Raw genomic sequence first — 22,001 nt, 5'->3', positions numbered from 1 at the left:
CACCCCAGCCCCGGGACCCCCGCCCCGCACAGCCCGGGCCGGTGCGGCCGCCCCGCGCCGCCGGCGGGACAACAGCGCCCTCTGGCGGCCGCCGCGGCCCCGCCCGGCTCCGCCCGACGGGCCCCGTCCGCGGGGGAGGCCGCGCACGGCGGGGGAGGCCCCCTCCCCGCTGCCGCCCCGCGCTCCCGCAGGACGGCGGGTCACGGAGCGTCTCCCTCCCCCGGGGGCCCCGCGGCTGCACCGCGCTCGCCCACGAGCGCCGGTGGAGCGGCCGCCCGTGCCCGTCCGCCGCGGCACCGCAAAGGCCGGCGGCGGGGAGGCTGCTGCGTGCGGGGGCAGACCCCGCCGGCACCGCCCTGAGCGCCAGCAGCGCGAGGGACACTTCGCAGGGGATGTCCCGAGGAGGAGGAGGGAGGGAATAGCCATTTCCCACCCGGGATGCTGCCGGGGGGGGAGCGGAGACGCCCCGGGACACAGCCGCGCCCGTGGGAACCGACGGCAGCCTCCGGGCAAAGAGCCCCGGTGCCGCCAGCGCCGCTCCGCCAGGCTGGAGCGGGGCTGCGCCCGCAAAACCCCGGCACCCCCGACTCGTGCGGGAAGGGCCGGCCCCGTCCAGCCCGGCGGGCAGCGGCGCAGGGCCCTGGCCCCCTCCGGGCCGGCGGCGGGCAGGTGCGGCGGGGCCAGCAGCAGCCACACAGGCCGCAAATAATAATAATAATAAATTTTAAAAAGCGGCCGGCGGAAGGACAGAAAAGCGTGAGGGAAAAGCAGCGAGCGGCTCGTCGCAGACTCGAGCGGCTCCCGTTCACGTCCACAGCGGCAGGACGGTGGCGAGCAACCCCTCCGTCTGGCCGCAACTTCGCATTTCTAAGCTCCATTAGCCCGCCGGAGCCGGGCTAACTTTCTTAGAGGTCGTAGTGCGATAACCCCCTTTTCAGGGAGTTTTCTTCCCCATCTCTTCCTCCCCCCTTCCGCCCCAACCCCCGGAACTCCTTGAGCTCCCGCTACTCACAATTTGGTGCGGTTAATCCCAGGTGCCAAAAACTGAAGAGCAGCAGAGCGGAGCCCCCGAGGGCTCGGGAATCCATGTTCAGCCCCGGAGGGGGAAGCCAGCCTCCCGCCTGTCTCCCCCGGTCCCGGTCTCCGAGCGCCTCTCAGTCTCTGTGCGCCCCCTCTTCCTCCGCTCATTTACTCCATCCAGCATCCAGGCGCTCCGGGGGAAGGGGGCCGGAGCCGGGGCGGCCGAGGGACCCTCCTCCGCGGCCTTTGGAGGAGCCGCTCCGAGCGCCGGCAGCAGTGCCCGAGCCCAGCCCGCTCCCCCGGCTGCTGCCGCGGAAATTCACCTTGCGAGCTGCGGCGGGGAAGCAGCAGCCGGGCGCTGGGCACCTCCTTATAGGCGAGAGCCGCGCTGCACTCCACCTCCTCCCAGCCCCCTGGAAGTCACTCCTCCTCGCCTTCCAGGGAGGGTCCTTATTGCAATCTTCACGCGTTGTTGATAAGCGTCAGAGTCACGGAGTAAATCAGATGCCTGGAGGGGAAAAAAAAAATTAAAAATCCTTTTTTCTCCCCCTCCTTCGGGTACCGCTGTGGCTGGAACATTTTAAAGAGCCCCCAGCTCAGTTGTTTATTTGCTTATAAATTTATACGTTATAACACATACACAAAATACACACTCACGTCCCGGCACATACAGCGCCGGCACAGCCCTGCGCTGCCGGGCTCAGCCTCATCCCCAGGGAGCGGGAACGGAGCCTCGGACGGGGCTGACCCGCTCTCTTGCCGCGGCTGGTCCGCAGCCCCCCCCCGCCCAGACCTCCCAAAAAGCGAGCGGAGGTGGCCCCAGGGTCGCAGCAGTGCTGGGGGAGGAACCTTTAATGCCCCCCCGCTCGAGGAGGAAAGCGGCCCCCGGGGCTGCGGACCAGACCGAACCCGCACCCCAGCGCTGCAACCCCTTCCAGGCTGGCGAGCGTGATGCTTGATAAAACCGGATTTCATGACTGATTGATTGATTGATTGATGACCCGACTGCTCACCAGCTGAACAGGCCGGGATTATCTTCCGGGGGGGGGGGGGGGGGGTGTGTGTGTGTGCGCGCGCTGTGTGGTGTGGTGTGCAGGAAAGCAGAGTTCAAAAGCACCTTGCGCAGGCAGCTGGGGTGCCCTGAGCTGGCACCTTGTGCCATGCCCAGCTGCCTCCCTGTACGCACGGGAGGCAAGCGTCCTTCCAGGAACTCCAGCTTAATCACTGCTGAGATGTAACCTTGTTGCTTTGCTGCGGTGTCACCCCACATCAATAGAGTACTGCATCAAAGTCAAGTCAAAATTGCATTAGTGATTCCACTGTAATCTGCAAGGAGAGTGTGTTTGGACCATTAAAGTCTTTGCGGGGGGGAAAGTCACTGGTCCTCAGCCATAGTCCCTCACAATGGCGAGGAATGATTAGAAGAAATAGGCCGTTCACCAAAGCCATACTGACTTGCCAATGGAGAGCAGAGGTTTAAATTGCTGACATGCTGGAAGCCTCATATTAAAAAGTAAGGAGGGTGGAGGAAAGACACCATACTTAGCTATTAGGTGCTACATCAAAGAGAGGTGTCAGGGGGACATTTTAGCTTTAAAGGAGCAATCATCTTGGAAAGCAGAAGTCCACATTTAAAGAATTACCTAATTATTTCACCTTCTGTTGTTACAAGTGACACAAGGTTAAACAGGAAGGATAGCTGCCTAGCACTGAGGCTTTCAGTCAGAGTCAATAAAGGATTTAGTCAGACAAAACCAAGACTTAGGAGGAACTTAAAAGCCTAATGAGCTCTCCAAGTCTTTCAATTTTGGCTTTAAATACCTCTGTGCACACCAAGGTTTCATCTTTGCTTGTGCAAAGGGTTGACCCAGTTGCTCTGTGCTTCATTTAGGCTTGAGTTCAGTGAGATTTCCGAAACTAGGGGTGAGAAACAGTTCAAGGCTAACGCATCTATGTGAGGTGCCTGCTGCCCCTTCCAAAGGCCCTTGAAGGAGGTGTTCAACTCATCACCCAGGAGGTGTTTGTGTAAGCACAGACACCATCTTCTCTGAGCAGGCCCATTTTGGAGGGAAGTGAGCTCTGCTCATTTCCCTCAGTGGATGGGGAGAGAGAGGGTCTCACCTTCATGTTTTCTGATCCCAGTCAGAAAAATCTCATCTTCTCCATAAATTGTACAGTTCATATACAAGAGTCTGGCCCAGACACTAAGAACTGTATTGCTTTGCTGCATTAGGCCAGAAGGCTGGAGTTTTGAGAAAATTATGTTATTAACCTGACTTTTTCAGGTGAGTAATCAATCAGTGCTTCCAGAGCTATCACTTGAGTAAAGCTAAGCAGAAGAATATACCAGAAAGCTTAAAGCCAGAGTGGATATGCTCTGGAGACACACGAGTCTTTGACATAGTCACAACTTTGCGACTCTGTATTCTGAAATTAGCAGAGGAATTCAGAAGAAGGAGATTAAATATGGGAGGGTTTTTTATGCTTTCCTTTTAAAAAATAATTAAAATTAAATGGACTGTGTTTCAAATATTTTCAGTGTCTCTTTAAACTATCTGGCACAATGGTACATTTTTTAACTGACTCACTGAACTAATTAGTGGCTTGTTTATAGGAAAGCAGATGTGGAAATGAGCTTTGCAGACTAATTAAAAGCTATCAATAAATATGAGCCCAATCCTGCAATGCATCCCAGGGGTCACCAATAGGGATCTTACTGCAGGATCTCGACCCCAGTTACACCATCAGTTTTCAAGTTGCTCTTGTGAGGTGCCAATTCCTGGAGGCACACCTCTTCCGTAAGCTCCTTTGTATCATAAATGCCAGGCAGGTACCTTAAGATTTGTGAATGTTTGGGTGCAGGAGCACTACAACTGAGAAGTTATGACCGGAGTGGAGGGCTACGCAGCTGTTCTTTGCAGGAAATTATGTAAATAATGTCATGGTTAAGGGCTTTTTGCCAGCAAGATTTTTATTAGAGTAAATTTATTAATCACTATTAAAGCTGTTCAGACAAAAAGTGTGGCTCATCCTCAGCTGTGGATCTGGGTACCCTGGGTTTTGCGAAAACTCAGTTGCTGGTTTAGTTTTAGTAGATCTGGACTTTGTTCACAATCACTGCGATGGTTGCCACTGAAGGCATTGCAACCCTTGGCAATGAGTGAAGGCTTTGTTACGCATATAGTGATTACTCCTTTCTAACTCAGTGATAACCCCTTTCTAACTCTCCCCTTCACTGCTGCACTTATTTTCCCCTCCTCAATGAAAGCAATGCTAACCTTAACAGTGAAGACCCTGAGAACTTTCCTTTCAGTTCCTGCCTCTTCTTTGACGCATTTCATTTATAGCCTTTTGCCAGTCACTTGATGTTCAGGCCCTGTTTGTTAAACAAGGGGAACACACACTACCTGATCTCGTACGGATGGCAGGATGAGAAATATCCTCATGTCTGGCACGTGTTCAGAGTCTGCAGTCATGGTGATCATATGAGCACCTTTATAATTTCAGAGGCAATGTAGATCATGATTAGGTCATCTGGGGCTGTATAGAAAGGGCTATATTAGTTCTGGGTGAGAAAGCCTAACATGGGCCTCCAATTATCCTCCTCACTGATGGCAGTGTCCATCGGCAGTGCCCATGTTAAAGCTGCTCAGGACACGAGCTGTGTATGACCTGCATGGTGGGGAGAGGAACACAAGCAGCAGTAGACTGGTAGCTGTTCCTATCTTCACAGTCAAAGGAACAAATCGCTGACATTCAGCATTTAAGTTTTCAGTCCTGATGTCCTATCCAAGTTTGTTCTGCCAGTCTGGAGCATTGTTATTTGAACAGAAGGAACCATTTGTGGGAATTAGATGAGAGAGTATGAATAGGAGAGGAACAGAAGGGCATGAAAACATAAAGAAGAGCAGGAAAAACTGACTCCCACAGGGAAATAAGGGTATGCATTTTTTAAGGAGAAAGCTTTTTATTTAAAAGTTTATCTGGGAAGGTAAGTTTATCTGTGATCAAATACACTTGTTTTCTTTCCTAGAGTCAGTAAACAGCATTAGTATCGCTATAACCCATGTTGAGTTTGCCACTAGAAGCAATAGCAGTTTAGCCCATTAATTCAATCAATCCAGCTGTTTGGATAATTGCAGCTGGAAGCTTTATGTCTGACCCCACTGATATAGCATCCAGGGAAGGAGAATAGCATTACGTATATGAATTTTGAAGAGCACATACTAACACAAACTTTATTGTACGTGGCTTTTGGATCGCATATTGCTGTCTCCCGTTGATAACAAGGAATTTGTCTGAAGAATATCATGTTTCTGATCTAAAATCCTAAAAGTCATGTCAAAAAAACCCTAAAGGTCATTTCTTCTGTTTTCCCTTAGAGTTCTCCCCTATAAAAAGAAAGGACTCATTCATTAGAGAGAATATATGTGGAGCTTTCATAAAACACATCGACCCCATCCAGGTGAGTGCAACAGCACGCTGCTCATTATCCTTGGATAGTTCCACAGCATACATAAGTCCGGAGGATAAGAAAATTTAATGATCTGTTGGGATAATCTGATGGCCAGTAGCATTTTTGAGATACATGCTGAGATTAGGGTAAAAGAAATCAGATGTCAAGCTGTGCAGTGATTATTGGAAGACAAAGAACTAAAATCACCTCTTCCTCCCCCTCTCCTTTCCCTACATTATTTTACCACTGTCTGTGCTATTATGGCTTTCATTACATTGTCTTGTGTGCCTATGAAGATGCTTGTGTCAATCACGGCCTGATACAGCTACTGGACTTAAAAGAACAATAATCTGACTAAATAATAGTACAACTAGCTATGGCTACAAATTACCTAGAGACTTCAATTGGTCTTATATGGGACACACTCCTCCCTCGCATGTTGCGGTTCAGGACAGATTCACAGAGGTCACAAAGGACACCATCCATGGTCTATTCTCTGTGCTGGTTCCCCACCAAACACAGTGGTCAGCTCCAGCTGCGCTAGCCACAGTTCTTCCTGAGCAATACCGTATTTTTACTAAAATGCAGTGTCATCCTGGCACATTTATTGTCCCAGAACCAGCCGTCCACCAGTGTCCAATGGAAGGATGGACTTCATGCGGTGTTGGCATAGATACAAAACTCATTCCTGTGATCTAATCAACCACAATCAGCCCTGAAGAGAAAACTCATACAAAACCTGAAAAATGCATTTTTCTCCTGTTTTGAAGCCTCACAAATTAGAATAAAGAAACCCCTAGAAGGTCCCTGGCCAGTTACGTGTCACAGGATGGATGTAATCCTTGGCGAACAGCTGGCTAACTAATGGGAACGTACTGTAATAAGAACCCAGCAGCAGTCAAAGCCCGTAGTCTGCCTTACAGTACTTAGAAACTGCAAGGCAAACCAAAGAAAAAAAGGTGACAGAAGGTGGGGAGGCATTTTAGCAAAAATCTCTGTCCTATAGACATTCAAGTTCAGACCACAAAGTCGGAAGGGAGCCAGTGTATCTGAATGAATGTCTATTTCCATACGTAAAGTAGGCAGCTTTGTTTGTCGTTCCTTAGTGGGTATCAAGTCTCCATTTTGCAAAAATTCAGTCATTCAGTCATGGAATTATAATATCTGCCACGTCACTAATGTGAGTAACGATATATAATGAATAGACACTGGAATAAATTTTCAGAAGCAATTAGTGATTTTGCATGGACAACCAAGGTATCCCTCCAGGGGCAATTTTTCAGTATGATTTGGGCATTTACCTGCTGAATATCAGTTCCATGATCTGTCTGTCCAAACGGGACAGTTAAAAGGCGAAGCATCCAAAATCATTACTCTCTATTGAACACTTGCACCTCAGTGCACCACTAATCCATAGCCTCATGCTCGAGGAGAGAAACAATCACCTGGGCCTATATACATAATGAGCAACTTTGAATGTCTCCATCATTTTGCAGAGAAAGTTTGCAAGGAGTGAAAAAGAGAGATATTTTCATCAAATAAATCGTTCACGGCAAATGGCTCATCCAGTGCTAGCACTCAGAAAATTATTATTAGCAACAGCTGGGCTGGGTATGACAACTTATATTCAGGCTTTTTTTTTTTTTTTTTTTTTTACTTTTCTGCCTATCCTTCTCAAATCTCTGTTATGGATAGAGGTCAGAAAGGAGTGAAAAGAGGGAAGTTGTGTGGAAACTAATGCAATCACTCAGTCATCTTTAACCTTGCTGCAATTATCATACAGAAGGAGCCAACTGAGAATAATGGAAGGCAAGACTGTAATTTAGACTCCTCTGAAAAAAAGGAAGAAATGAATATACCTTCTCTTAAAAGCCATCAGGATTTCTAGGTTTAATCCTGCAGGAAGGAGCAGCTCCTGAGCACTCCCATGTTGCTCACTTCTCAGCATAGGCGCAGGAGATTCGGAGTCTTGGGCCCAGGGTTTTACACCATCCTGCCTTTCTAAGGCTGCTGTTGTCGTACTTTTTGATGCAGACACTGAAGGACATGGAATAGAAAATGGGATTCATAGACGTTCCTTAATCACGGTATCTCTGAGCTGCTTCTGGACAAAGTACTTGCTGCGGGCTGGGCTGGAAGTTAGTCTTGGACTAAACTACGAAAATCCCTATATTTATGTTACATTGCATACATAGAGATATATATACAGGAATATATGCACATATATGCATATATATGTATATGCAGGCAGATATACACACACACAGAAATATGTGTAAAACAGGAAATCAAACAAGGTAAACTCACCCCTCACTAGGACATCCATTTATTTGATACTTACTGACTAAAAATGTTTATTTCCTCTAGGAAGTGGATGCATTTGCATCAGAATGAAATGATTCCATGCAGACCCACCACTGCCTTTTCAAAGCAAAGTGATTTTAACTCCATGAGGGATAGCTGATTATACCGCAATGTGTAGGCCTGAGTCAGACACACTCATCTTACTTCTGACTTGAGCCAGCTTGAGGTATAGGAAGTCTCTGCTTTCTGCCAGTCTGGATTGCAGATCACACTGGAGTTAATGAATCCCTCCTACTCGGTAAAGATCGGCTGACAACATGAGAATATTAACATAATGTAGCTATGTAGAGGGGCGGATATTCAGAGGTTCTTTTGTAATCAATGTACTTTGCATTAGTTATAAAAAAAATCTGTTAGTGATTTTGAGCAACTACTATCAAAACTAAGCCAAAATAAAAATCTTACTTCATGCACTTTTTTCCTGACCCTCAGGGGCTGTTTTTTGTTTATTCTAAGGGTAATTATCTATACTTGGAAGATGTGAATTCCAGGGTAAGGAAAAAAATCAAACTCACTGCTGAGAGGTTTTATGCCCAAGATTTAAACAAGTCCAAACAAGTCCCTCTAGGTTCCCATGAAAGGGGAAAAATCTCAATCAGTCCAACTTTCTGTTCACTTAGATGTATGCTGAATCAGTTGAGGTTCAGGTAGAAAATGTGAAACGGTACTACAGAGATTTCATTGAGCTGACATGAAGAGAAGCATTCTTGGCTGTGTGCAGAGCTGAAGGTAGAGGGGTTAAGTGCATGCCCTGGACCTTACCAAAACCCCAGACTTTACCCTGTCATCCCCACAGTTTGAATATGTAGCGAGTTTAAGCTTAAGACTGGATTCAGGCTCACTTTCAAAAGTCACAGAGACATATCCAGGGTCAAAAGACAGGATTAAGCCACAGAAAACGAACGTGGCAGAGGCAGGATCTTAGCCCAAGTTGTCTTTGCTTTCTTAATTGGAATCTATGTCCTCTATTATGTCTCCTTCAGTATGTAAATCAGTTTCATAAATGTAACAACTCAAGAGGATGATAGTCATCTGGGACAACAGCATACGACTCAAATCTTATCAAATAGGCAGTGAAATAGGGCATAAAAACCTTACTTGACTTTGTTTCTCCATCTTAGGGGTTAAGATGCTCATTGCAGGCAGATCCAGGCAGCAGAGAACCTCTGCAGTGATAGGAAGGTCACAGGCACTCAGATGTGCCCCCAGAAACCTTTAGTGTTGTCTAATATGAAGAAGCTAATGTGGAAATTAGCAGTATGTATTGACATGTACCCTCCATATGTGTTAGTACTACTTATGTCATTGCATTTATCATAAGCAACTCAATTCCCATAGTGCAATTATAGCAGATGGATAAACAAGATGCAATATACTGTTCACTTTATGACAATAATCACAGAATTCCAGCTTCGCTGCTTTTAACTGTTTGCATGAAACAATGATTAATAAAGCTTTGAAAGGCTGTCAGACAAAGATATATGAATGTGTAAGTGATACAAGTTAAATTATTTCCCAGTATAAATATCCCTAACATTGCAAAACTAGCGAAGCTGTATCAGGGATGAACACGATCTATTCTGTCCATCAGGTTCTCCTTGACAAAGGCTGAGCAGTGGCTACAACCAGCAATAATCATTATCCTCCAATTTCTTTCTTTTTGTATATACTTTTGTGTCCATTTAGATCATAAGCCTTTGAGAAACAGCTGCCTTCTTTCCCATCTATATCTATATGTGCTGTAGTCCTGATCCCACTGTGAAGGTTGGAGATGTTTGCACAATATTACCATAGGTCAACCATTACAGACACAATTATAGCAGTCTGTGAGCACATCAGCGTGTAGAAGTGTCAATAAGAAAAGGGAATGAGAGTTGCAAGGAGCTTAGGAGGATGGAGGGTTAATTCCTTTATCGCAAAAACATGTTACTGGAGCTGCATTCTGTGATTAACATTACTGATACCTCCATTTCGTTAAGTGGATACAGTTGTCTGCAGACGCATATTCACTTGAGATGATTGCATTATTGAGGTATCTCACAAAAACTGATACCAGCTCACGTCAGTGAGCTGTTCAGCAAAGCTACAACTTACTGGTTTCAACTTTGAAGATTCTAAATCTTTTTGAATGAAAAAAAAGACCATTTACCAATCATTTTGGTCCTGAATTAGAAAATGCGTTGCTTAAGAATTAAATTATTGGTCAGTGTCAGGAGAATAAAGGGGTTCTTAACAAAATATCAGGTACCTCGCTATATCTAGGTGAATCCCTTCTCTTTTCTATCACCTCAGCAGTAATAGAAATGAAAGGTCAAGACGAAATCTGCGATGTTGAGCTTGTTAGGTGATATGCCATGACTCTAGTTTATGCTTCTAGTACCTAAGATTTCCAGAGGAGCTCCTCTGTGAGAATTATTCCACTCCCAAGCCTGCTGAATATACCATGTTGCCCTTGGGAACTGCTATTTTGAAAACTACTACTTAAACTTTCTGGGTTAGAGCATCCCCTGACGGAACTGTACGTAGCTCCTCCTAATTTTAATGCTGACTTACATCAGGTGGATGTCATATGGTGCTAAAATAAACTGCAGAAGCCAAATTCTAAAGAGTTTATATCATTTTAAGCTACCTGGAGAAATCAGGAGGGTTTAGCTCTGGGGATCTTGTGCTAGCTTGTCTCACACTGATACAAAAGAAGATAACATTAAATGAAGAGGACATGGAGCAAATGGATTTTTTTTTAAATCTGTGCTAATCTTCACAGTAGTTTTTCCTTCATTTTTTTTTTTTTTTTTTCATAAGCTCTCCTTAACATGTAGATGATAGGCTATTTACTGGGAATAATCCTGTTAGGCGGATAGTGCTGTGTACACATATCTCTCTCTATATGTCATTCTATAGGGACACCAACATTTGAAATCAAAAAGTGATTCCTAGCCCTCTTTTTCTTAGAGATCTCACCTTTGTTACATTCCATAATCTGTATGTGTTATGTCAAACCATAAAACATAAACCATAAAGAAGAGGTGAGAATGACACTTAAGAAAGTTTTGCCTTTTTGATGTCAAAGGAGTTAGGGTGAGAGTGCATCATGCAACATCCTCAGGAACTGTTGAAAAAGGGATACCCTGCATGTCAGAGGGAAAGAGCCTGAACTAAACCCCACCAACGACATTAAAAATCATTTAATTGATTGTAATGCTTTTTCTGACGGCTTGTTTAGTGAGCTGCTTTCTTACCCAAGTATGGAGCCCAATTTTCTCCCACCAGTGTGATGGGCAACAAACATCCCCCAATTCCAGAATATCCTGAATGCAAGAAAGATCAGCATCTGGCCACAAGCTCTCTACTATTTGACTTCTTGTCTGCTGAATGACTAAATTATATGTTTTCCTTCTCTATTATGTACTTTTCTGAAGATAAACAGTTATTTTAATGGAACAGGAGATTGCATAATCATTGTGAAGTCCTTGAGCTTTCTGCTGGCTGCGGATTTCTCTGTTCAAGTCCAGATGAGCTATACAAAGTGAAAATATATCTGGTAAGTTTTTCATTGACATTACTAGGAGGGTGTAATGACTGTCGGTCTGATGTCAGCGGGAGGTGCTGTCAAGAAGGGGAAGGGAAAAAAAAAACCTCAAAACCCCCTGCAGACATTCAAGAAGAAATCTTGTACTGTCGAGTAATTACAATTCTCAAAGAAAAAAATAGTCTTGGATAAACCTGGAGGCACCTTTATGTTTTTCCTTTTGAAACCTTCCATCTCCCTGACACAATGCTTTGCTGTTCTGTCATTTCTGTCACCATGCCATGCTGGGCTAGTTCTTTTTTCAGGAGGGAGTGAGTATTTTTGGCCTTAGAGACCACACTGTGCAAATATTTAAAACAAACACTCTTTGCTGAGATTTTTTAAAAGTCTTTTAATCAGCAAACAGATATATTCTTTGTCTGTTGGAAGAGAAACTGCAATTATCAGGGGAATTTCATTTCAAATGGCTCGTACGTTCTTCGCGTGGGTGGTGAGGTAGGCAGGTGTCTCAGTGGTAGGTTATAGTCATGTTTATAATATACTTTGACTGTTACTTTGCTGATGTCAGTATGGTGTTTTTTTCTGAGGGGCACAGGAAGCCTGCAGCAGTAAAGAGCCTCCTTTCCATGCCATTTCTCCTCTTGTAAGGAAATCACGACTGAGATTGTAATCGTGAAGTCATGCAGTCGCAGCAATTGTGTCCCATGGAGGTGTTGTCTTGCTGCAAGTTATGGCTGTCCCTTTGTCTAGACAGAAAATGGCTGAACTCTTCTCTTGTGTTCCACCATTTCTTCCTGTTCTTTCCTGCATAAACCATTTTCACTGCTTTCTGTCTCATTCACTGACTTCTCACCTCTCTATCAACACTCTTTTTCTTCTCAAGTAGTCCATGGACCAACTAGGTCATGTGCCATGAAATTACACCCTTCCAAAGAGATCTCTTTGGCTCTCATATATTTCCTAAAATCATCAATAATGTCATATGTTTTTGCATTTTTGGGGGGTTTTGTTTTGGGATTGGTTTTTTTCCTGATTGAAACTGATGTTCCCTTTAACTGCTTCTTTCTTCCCCGAAAGTCTACTGTGTTTTCTGTATTGTTTCTATCTCTGCTTTCTGACTCTTCCGTTAGTACTCCTCCAGGCTTAGAGAGCTCCAGTGAGAGCTCTGCTATCTTTAGTTTTGCTTCCTGTTCTCACTTCTATCCCACTATGTGTAATTTTCCTACTCACTCTTTTTCATTGTTTTACATGTTGTTTTGTTATTACTATCTTTACAAACCTATCTTCACCTGTCACAGTCTGCCCTTGATTTAAAAAATGGAGGGCAGGCTATGACTCTTGCTGCATGGAGGAAATATTGCTGATAGAAAGCTGCAGGGCTAAAGCCAATGGCTAAAATGCTCAAACTTTTCTGTGCAAGATTTCCCTACAACCTCGTCTTCTTGATCTATGGCTGTTTTATGACAGTGAAACAACCACAGATTAGATTCATCTGGCCTAGTGCTTTCATATTTCATCTGTATATATGTTGAAATGTATTTGCTGTTTGCTGTGTGTATTTGCTATCGCTCTTTTGTATTTGATGAAGTGTTTTTTTCCACCTCGTAAAGGCTCTTTGGGTAGGACTCAGCTGCCTAAGTACGGGCATATAGTGTTATTTTAAACATTGTAGGGTTTCCTGTTTGGCCAGTTACTACCTCTCCAGAAGGGTACGAGGCTTGCACAGGTTGCGTGCTCCATGCAGATGTTTCATACTGCTACGGTATGCACATAACCTACTGCATCTGTGTATTAAATGGATGTGACTAAACAGCACAGCATCTCTCTTCTTATCTTTCCATCTTAAGCTTCCTCTGGCAGCTTTTCAGGAAGCCATAGGAGTCACCCTTGTGCAGAAACCGAACAGAGGCACAAATTACAGCAAATGAGAAACAAACCCATACTACAGAGCCATATTTTCCTAACGCAAATACTGCTGAGTGAAAATGTGAAGTCGGGCATAATAATAAAAGAGAAAAATAGAAAAAATAAAACAGAAATAAACCAACATATCCATTAAGAGTAGCCTTATCAGAAAGCCCTGTTAAATTCAGTCACCGTAGAGGTCAGACTGGACTGCCGCATCCTTCTCTATGACTTTGGTTAGCTTAATCTCACCTTGAGAAAGACCTGCTTACCACTGTGGATCTTGTGCATAATCTTCTGCTGGAAAGCCTTTTTTTTTCCTTTTTCTTAAGTGTTTTTCCTGAATCAGGCTGTAGTCTGTTTTTGAGTAACGTCTCTGTATGCATTAAATTGCAACTGGCATATGTTTGTTTATTACTATAGGGGTAAAAGGATTTTCACAGCACCTCTTTCAAAGATCTGAGAACCATTGTAATTCCGGTGAATTAAGCTGATTAATATGAAGGCCATGCCCATATTTCTGTCACACACAAAAAAGATATTTCTACTGGATAAATTAGAATGTGAAATATACCTCCTCTTCCTGGCATAAATTTTCCCCTTCCTTTATGGACTTCATATCCCACACAGAAAAGACAAGACAGAATTTTCCACCTATTATTTCTTAAAAACAAACCACCAACGAAATTCTCTGTAATTACAAAGAGTCTCAAAATGTTAGAGGTAATATTGAAATGTTGACAGGCATCTAACTTCTACTGGGGAGGAATGAGCGATTTAGTTAGGATGAGCTAATAATATATTTCCAGTGGTAAGTAACAGCTCTCTGTTCTGGATAAAAATGATTATTTTAATAAGGCTTGAAATTGCAGGCACGATATGTGCTGTGATAGTACGTAGGATGAACCAGTAATGCAAACCCAAAAACATTAAATGGAGCTTGAGCAGGGATCCTCTGAGGGATTATTAAAGATTATAACAATAGTCTGTTAGCCATTTCAATTAGATTTATATGACTTTGCATAAAGCCATTATTTGCAATCTGGAAAAAACCCAAAACACCCAAAAGCTTTTTTTCCCTCATCTTTTCTTGTCTTTTAAAAATATTTTGCTTTTTAATATTTAAAATGCATTTTCACACTTTGTTGTTTTTTCCTGTTATCAAGGATGATACACAACTTAATTCTACTACCATTTGAAGACTGCAGGATATATCTCAGTGTATCATGTTTATATTGGAGGAAAAGTCAACTTTTTCAGGGTGCAAGCTGGGGTTGCTGTTGATGTCCTTGTTATATTTTATCAGCAATGATAAGTTAGACAGTAATCAGCTCTGGCAGAGGCTCGTGGTCTGCTATAAAGCAGTTCCTGTGGTAGCCCACAGCCCTCCTGGTAGCCAGCTACGTTACCTAGGGCGTATCAACTTCTGCACTTTCTGCCTTTGATTGTCTCCTCACCCCTCTTTTCTGTGTAAGCTAAAAGCTCTTTTGGGAGAAGCTGACAAAACCTACTACACAAGGCTGTGCATAGCACAACAGGACATGGATCTTGGCTGGAGCTTTTTGGCAATGCAGTGACACAGATACCCCAATGATAATAAAGGTTTCACACAGAAAGATCAATAGGTACAAGACGTTAGTTCTTTAGAGCGTCCTCTCTTTTGTGATTAGTAGGGAATAATTCATATACAGTCCATCACCCTCACATGAGTCTTGTGACAATTAATTGCTTGCACAGTGCTTTTAAGATGCAAAGGCAGATCCCCATCTGTGTTTGAGTTCAGATAGCACAAGGCAGCCTAACAAAACCAAAGCAAAAAATAATCTACAGGATTTCTTGGCTAGTGGAGAGCAACTGTGGGGTTTATTTCACCATCGGTTCTAGCATGGCTGTGAGGAGGAAGTCGTCTGCCTCTCTCTGGACCTACCACTCCTCACGACAGGCTCAAGCTAAGCTCTTGGCAGAGAGGAGCCAGAGGATACTCAGTGCCTTTGAAAGTCCTCCTTCATGTGATCCAGATAGAGCAGGACACTAGAGCAAAGCACAAAACTCAGTCCTGCAGCGTATACCCAGCTCTGCATTAGCACAGCATTGGGCAGTGCACTTTACAGCAGGGCTGCAACTGTTGGTGTGCACCAAAGATACAGAATTCCAGACCTAAACATGTCTTGAGTTTTCCTTACTCTTTCAGTGTAGTCATAAATTCGATGGCCCAAAAGCTAATGCAGACTCCAGGGCAACCGAGTCTATGCTGTGACCCCTCCTCCCTCACCTTATTTTCTCCATCATTTTTGACACAAGATCTAACTAATGAGCTTCAGATTCCATATCCTGGGTATATATAAACTATATTTCATTTCCAGAAAATTAACTCCAGGTTCAGCATTCATCCATGACTTACACCTATGCCATTTGAAACTGATAGGCCTGGGATGGGGTTCAGTTAGGATGGAGGAGGCTGGAGGGAAGGAGTTAGCGTTTTATGTACCACATCTCATCTTGTTCAAGGCTTTTGTGTCTGGAGCTTTAATTATTTCATATCTCCATTTCCTGGTCATGTTGCTATTTGTCACACTGTTGAATATAAGTGCGAATGAAAATGAAAATAAATACATAAAGCAAAGTCTGACCAAAAGAATAGATGTTTAATGGGGAAGAAGAAAGCCTTTTTTAGTAATGTACTCTTACTACAGAAAAAAGCTGAGGAAAACTTGATTTTATTTTTTTTAAATACAACATAACAGAACTAAAGAACTCATATTCACGTCTGTCCATTTAAGCTTTTTAATGTGTCTAGATGGACATCTTTCAAGACTTGCACTGAGCCATAAAGCAAAGCCAATTCATGCCTTCCTGAAAGCTCTTTTTTTTTTAACAGTAAAACAAAAGCATTTCTTAGAAACAGAAGAGAGAAAATTTCAATCTACTTTAGAATAAGTCACTGGAACAACCTACCTAGAGAACTATATTTGGGGTCTTCTGACTTTATTTGATGCCTTTCTAACAGAGGGGGTTCAATGCCACCAGAAGTTATTAGTTTTGCATAAGAATGACTTCATAAAAATCTATAACTTATATTATGCAAAGAGTCCTCGAAAATTATATTTTTTGGATTAAATGTATAATCCATTAATTTCTTTACAGTAAATCACAGCTCATCACCAGCATTCACCTATTTGTGAGGCAGAGCTAGAAATAAAGGTCCTGATGTCTTTTGGTGCTCTGAAATCCTGTGATGTTACTTTGGTGGATTAGACAATGGGAGAACCAGTTCATTCACCACCAAATGATGGGATTCAGTACACAAAAGTGATGTAGTCAGGGTAGGAAGCTGTGATATTTTTTCCAGAAGCAGAAAAACACTAGGAGAAGAGGAATGGAAACCAAGCCCTCAAAACAGCATGTCTGACTGCTTTTGATGCTTTGATTTTGACCAAGCATAAAAAAGTGAAGAGCTGCTTCACAAGCACTTCTTGTCCTCCTTTGACTTCCATTAGGAATCACAGTTCTTGCTAGCCTGAATAATACCTCTGTGCGTGTGCCTTTATATAGATAGGTGCAAGCATTCTCATCAGGGAGGATGGCAAGAGCTAATGCAGCCCTGCTTGCACCAGGTCTTACCTAGACTCTCTCCTTTCTTCAGAGCACCCTCCTGTTTCCTCTTATTTAAAACCTAAACACTTCTAGAGAAGCTGCTTCTTCCCAGAAAGGCTTTATTCTCAAAGAAGTCCTTTATAAAGTACTAAAAAAAAAGAAAAAAAAGCAAGCAAACAAACAAACCAACCACTGCGGAGAAGGCATGTGTGAGAGAGGAAGACACAACCCACCTTTACTGTGAATACAGAGTTGTCCTGGTGTTACTAAATAAGCTCTAATGTTATGTCTATCCCTTATGCAGTTAGGATTCAAAACAGGCTTTGCTTTTCTATCTTACTGTTTAAACTGCACATGAGAGTTACTCTAAAAAATAATCAAACCAGAATGTTCCTTCTGCAGAAAAAAATCATTATTTTTATTGCTTTCCATTTGCAAGAAAAAGGAAAATTAAAAATGCTATTTTTTATATCAACGCACAGAGGTTGGAAAGTTTTAAAATTATGAATATGGACTCTTTTGAGGATGTTTTCACACAGAAAAGTTTTCTATTTCAAAATAATTTTCTCTCCCTTGATCTAGTTTTATGAAATTTTAGAATGATTTTCTCAAGTGAGTGTGAAGGAAGCAATGCAGCATTTTTTGATAGGAAATGCTCTGACAAGCCTATTAAGATCTACTGCAGATACTGAAGAGGTAGTGTGAGTGCGGCCATCATCTGGAAAAGAGAATGGCACAAGCTAATCCTGTTTAAGGTCACGGGCCCTATGGTGTTTTTCTCCAAGGAAGAAGTCGGCAGCAGGGAAAAACCCAAAGGTCAGAGCAGCACATTGTACCTTCTGCCCCTTAACTCCTGACAGGCACAATTTTCAAAAAACCTGAGCACTTCTCTTGCCACTTCCAGTTAATACAACTGCAGATATTCAGCAGCTGGAGAAATTGCTCTCTCTTGTTTGGGGCCATTCTAAAAGCTTTTCTCATTAGAAGTTTAACCATTTGTACAGCAGAACTAATGATTACTTGCCTGCTGCACAGACACAGGTGGTAGACAGGAGATGCAAATAATTTTGAAGGATTTTGTGTGCCTTATGCTGAAAGTTATTCTAGCAGTGGGAAAATACTGTTACTGTTCTACTACTATTTTAAAACAGATTTTTCAAAGGTCATTTAACTAGATGGAAATACTCGTTTAAAAGTCAGGAGACTAGTTTGATATTACAAAGCCTTCAGAAAAAGAAGTTGTCCTCTCCTTTTTATGCTGATAATTTGAGTTTTGGTTGCATTTTTTGTTCATAGCTATTGTAAAAACAAAATGTAAATTGCACAATTAAACCTTTGGAACAGCCTCCTTTATCAGTGTGTAATTCACAGTGTGTCAGGGACATCTAATAACATCCTATTACGGATCACTTATCAGATAGTTGTTGAGTTAACTGCTATTATCTTCTTTGCCATCCCCCATAATTTGATATGAATAGTTTCTGATATTTGCAGGGAGGTAATAATCTTTCTACATTGTTATGCAGCCCTGCTCCTCTCATCTTTAGGACTTGTCTCCTGTTCCTCTCCTTGTTTGGTTTGTGTTATCACCTGCAGGTAGCACTATATAGATTATACTACTTCTTCATGCTTGCTCTTTCTTTATACCCTTCACATTGGCCGCTGTTGTAGAAATCAATTACACTGGGTAGACTGACTTTATCCTGGCTTGACGGGGCTGCTATTGTATTTGCACTTGCTGTTGGTGATCTGTATGTTTTCTAATGCGGATGCAGATTTACCCAGGATGGCTAAGAGCACTAAGGCTCCTGCATTAGCACTGCCTGCCTGCAATGGACATTGTAATTGTCTTTGACACTCCTACCATCCTATTATTTAGGCAGCTGGCTGGGGCTGTCTTTAGTGCCTGTTGCTAACTGATGCTACATTGATGTGGGAGAGCACCAGTTTTGAGGATTCATTTCCCACTCCCCTTCCACTCCCCTTTCACTAGCAACAATCGCAGCTTTTTGACTTGTCAAATGCTGGGCCCACTCTCTGCTGCTGCTCTCTGGGACACCTGCCAGCCCAATGGGAGAGGAGTGCTGGGGAATGGTGAGAGCATCTGTTTCACCCCCGAGGCCAGGCAGCCTGAACGCCTGGTCTCCACCCGAGCACCCTCCATGGAGCAGTTGGCTGCCAGATTTGCTTGGAGAAGCTGCCTGCAGACAACATTCAGCCACACATGGAGAAGGGAGGTGGGAAGGGACAGGAACAACAGGCTCGATGATCATCGGCCGGTCTCCAGCTGGCTTTGTGCCTTCTCGCAGCATTTTTCATGAGGATTCAGGTAATCAGGCAGAACAGTTCTGGTCAGGAAACTCAGACTGTGAGCTCTTTCTCACCGTTAGGAAAGAAGTTCTGTGCCTGTGAAGCCTCTGATAGCAGTCGATGTAGGCAGCTTTCAGCGAGTTGATCAAGGTCTTGAGAATTAGCGTGCAAATTTCTTTTCTTATTTTTCCCCTTCCATTCTGATTTTTAAGCACTCTGGGTCTCTGATACATCAGTACTACAGGTTTCTCATTACATTACAGTGCATATAATGTCTGAATATGCACCTGTTGGCTAGAGACACCTTTATTTTTTCCAGACTCTCTTTACCTAGGTGTTTGATTTTTAAACAAATGGCAAAGGTGATGAAGCAGTGATTTTATAATACTTTTTCACTCACTGACCAAAAGTTGGAACTCTTATTGCATCATTAATACTCCTCACTAGAGCAGGCCTATGTTACAGCATTAATATTCCCAACTAGAAATACCCAAAAATCTGGGGTTAACTGTTGCTTCTCTCTCTGTGAAATACTCGTGAAAAATGCTTGAGAATCTTTCAGGATCATTCATAAAAAAAATAACAGAATATCTTGTAGTGGCTATGTTTTTTTTTCCTGTCCAGATACTAATTCAGCACTCGGCTCAAGTCACCATAAAATACATGAACGCATTTCCTAATAAAAAGTGAAGTTTCCCTACAGGAGCAGTGAGCTGTCAGCTATCTTTCTGCTGCCCTTTATTTATTTTTCTGCCTTTTGCTTTTGCTAGCTCTTGTCAAATTTCTCTGGAACATTTTTTCTCTCTTTGCTATTCTGCAAGAGCAGAAGAAAAGAAAATTGGGGAGAAAAAAAAGCTAGGGGCTTTAAAGTTTAAAAAATAAACACAATTTGGGAACTGTAGAAGCAGCTGTTAGTTGCACAGGCAATAATTTACTAGAATATACATGGTTGTAGTCAGCAAAATTAGTGTTTGCTTGGGTTTGCATTTCAGGCAGCTCACCACTTTTGAAACTAGCATATAACAAAGACATCAAGGAAAGCAAAGAAAAAAGGGGTTTTTATGTGATTTTTATTCTAGCACACTTATTCTCTGATAAATTCCCCTTCTTCAAAAAGTGTGTAATTCCTTTCATTTTATGATGACCATCATCATTCTGTGAATACCAGCAGTCAGTCTAGTTATCAACAGCATAGTCTCGTGGAAGCCTGAGTTCAGGATAAGGAATGACTCGGGGTATGGAAGGTTTATGAATTAGGTGAAAAACTAAAGTTGCTCAACCCAATTACATTTCATTTCCCTTCCAGCCATGTGCCTACCAAACATTAAAAGATTTTGGTGAGAAAAAACCTCACCTGTGGGGTGCCAATCCAAGGGCCGTCTGCTCCTCTGCTTATTACTAGGAAAGAAGAATAACATTTCAAATGCTTGGAAATTCAGAGGCAAATGAGCTGGTTCCTTCAGTTCATTTCAAATTCACTAGATAACAAAAAGAAAAATACCTCAGGGGTTTCTTAACCTGTTGCTTCAACAAATTGCACCCAAAAGTGACCCTGTGCATTCCTCCGTTCCCTGCCAGCATCCCTTGTATCTCAGCATGCCCCTCCATTTGAGGGTCTCTGGGAATCCCACAAACCATCACCAGGATAGGGTAATTAGACCTGTAAAATCACAGGTCAGCTGTGATATTATAAAGCTGAAATGCCAGTGATGTGTTAGTACTCACATGGTTAGTGCAAAGCATGCACAACTGACCATGGTCATGTTTGCTTATAGAGCAGGAGCAGAAGGGGTAAGTGGAAGGAATGAAAGATGTCTTTGGTAGAACAGAAACTGTTAAAAATTTCAGTTCAAAACACAGTCTAACTTAAAAGAGTTTTTGCCCAGGAATGGATATTTGATATGTTTCCAGTAATGGATATCCTAATTCTTTAGAGGGCCCAAAGACAGCACTGTGTCCCATGAGATACAGATGAGGTCAGATGATCTGGTTTAAGTCTCTGCTCTACCACAAATTCTTATTTAATCTTGGCAAATCTCTGAGGATAAAATTAAGGTTCTTAATTAAAGGCTGAAGGAAGTTATGTCCCTAATTACTGCAATATTTTTGGAAATATTTACTCGTTGACCTTCTCTATTTTCAAAACATGCTTCAAAGTTCTTCCTGATAATGTCGCCAGCACAAAGCCATTAAAAACTGTGATGCTTACAAGCAAGAAGGCAAATAGCTGTGGTATCACAGTAGCAAAAGGCAAAAACACCCACAAACAAAACAATCCACAACTATTTTATGGTTGCTACTGGGTTCCTAAACAAAATGAGTCACAATAAGAGGCTATGAAATACGTGGCACTCAAACAACAGTCAGTACTGCAAATACTGCCTTTCTTCTTGCTTTCACTTTAAAAACCATAGTACTAAGTGAAAATTAACTCTATTTGCCCTTCAAGCCACTGTTCCTTATGAGATTACCTATCAATACCACAGCAATGTTTGATCAGATGGATATTCCGTCAAAAGAACTGAGCCCAAATAATAAAAATAATAGCAAGAAAAAATAACTAAAGATAAATTTTCTGATTAAATATTGATGTAGAAATTATTATTTATGTTCCCTGGCTTTTCTACATTTAGTACTTGTTAGCGGAGTCCCTCACTCATAAAATATTAATACTCTATTTTTATAGCTCACTTCTGTTCTTAATCTGAGTTATTTTATGAAATGACTCCTTTTTATGGTGCTGAGGATTCAGATTCTTTCTGCCTATTGAGCTACACCATTATTGTCACCTCAAGTGTAGCAGTTTTTTAAGAACTATTTTTA

The 22,001-nt window shown here is 42.7% G+C and overlaps 1 protein-coding gene across 1 annotated transcript in view; it reads right to left on the bottom strand.

Moving 5' to 3' along the window:
- CNTNAP5 (contactin associated protein family member 5) overlaps nucleotides 1-1,393 on the bottom strand; it is a 297,657-nt gene extending 296,264 nt beyond the window's left edge. Inside the window, exon 1 of the mRNA XM_064451280.1 lies at nucleotides 1,013-1,393. Coding sequence (XP_064307350.1) covers nucleotides 1,013-1,088 — 76 coding nt within the window. The 5' untranslated portion in view covers nucleotides 1,089-1,393. The remainder of the gene's footprint in view (nucleotides 1-1,012) is intronic.
- Nucleotides 1,394-22,001: the final 20,608 nt, after the last annotated feature.

This window comes from Phalacrocorax carbo, chromosome 5, assembly GCF_963921805.1.
Source record: "Phalacrocorax carbo chromosome 5, bPhaCar2.1, whole genome shotgun sequence".
Classification (NCBI taxonomy): domain Eukaryota; kingdom Metazoa; phylum Chordata; class Aves; order Suliformes; family Phalacrocoracidae; genus Phalacrocorax; species Phalacrocorax carbo.
This window is presented reverse-complemented; position numbering and strand designations above follow the sequence as displayed.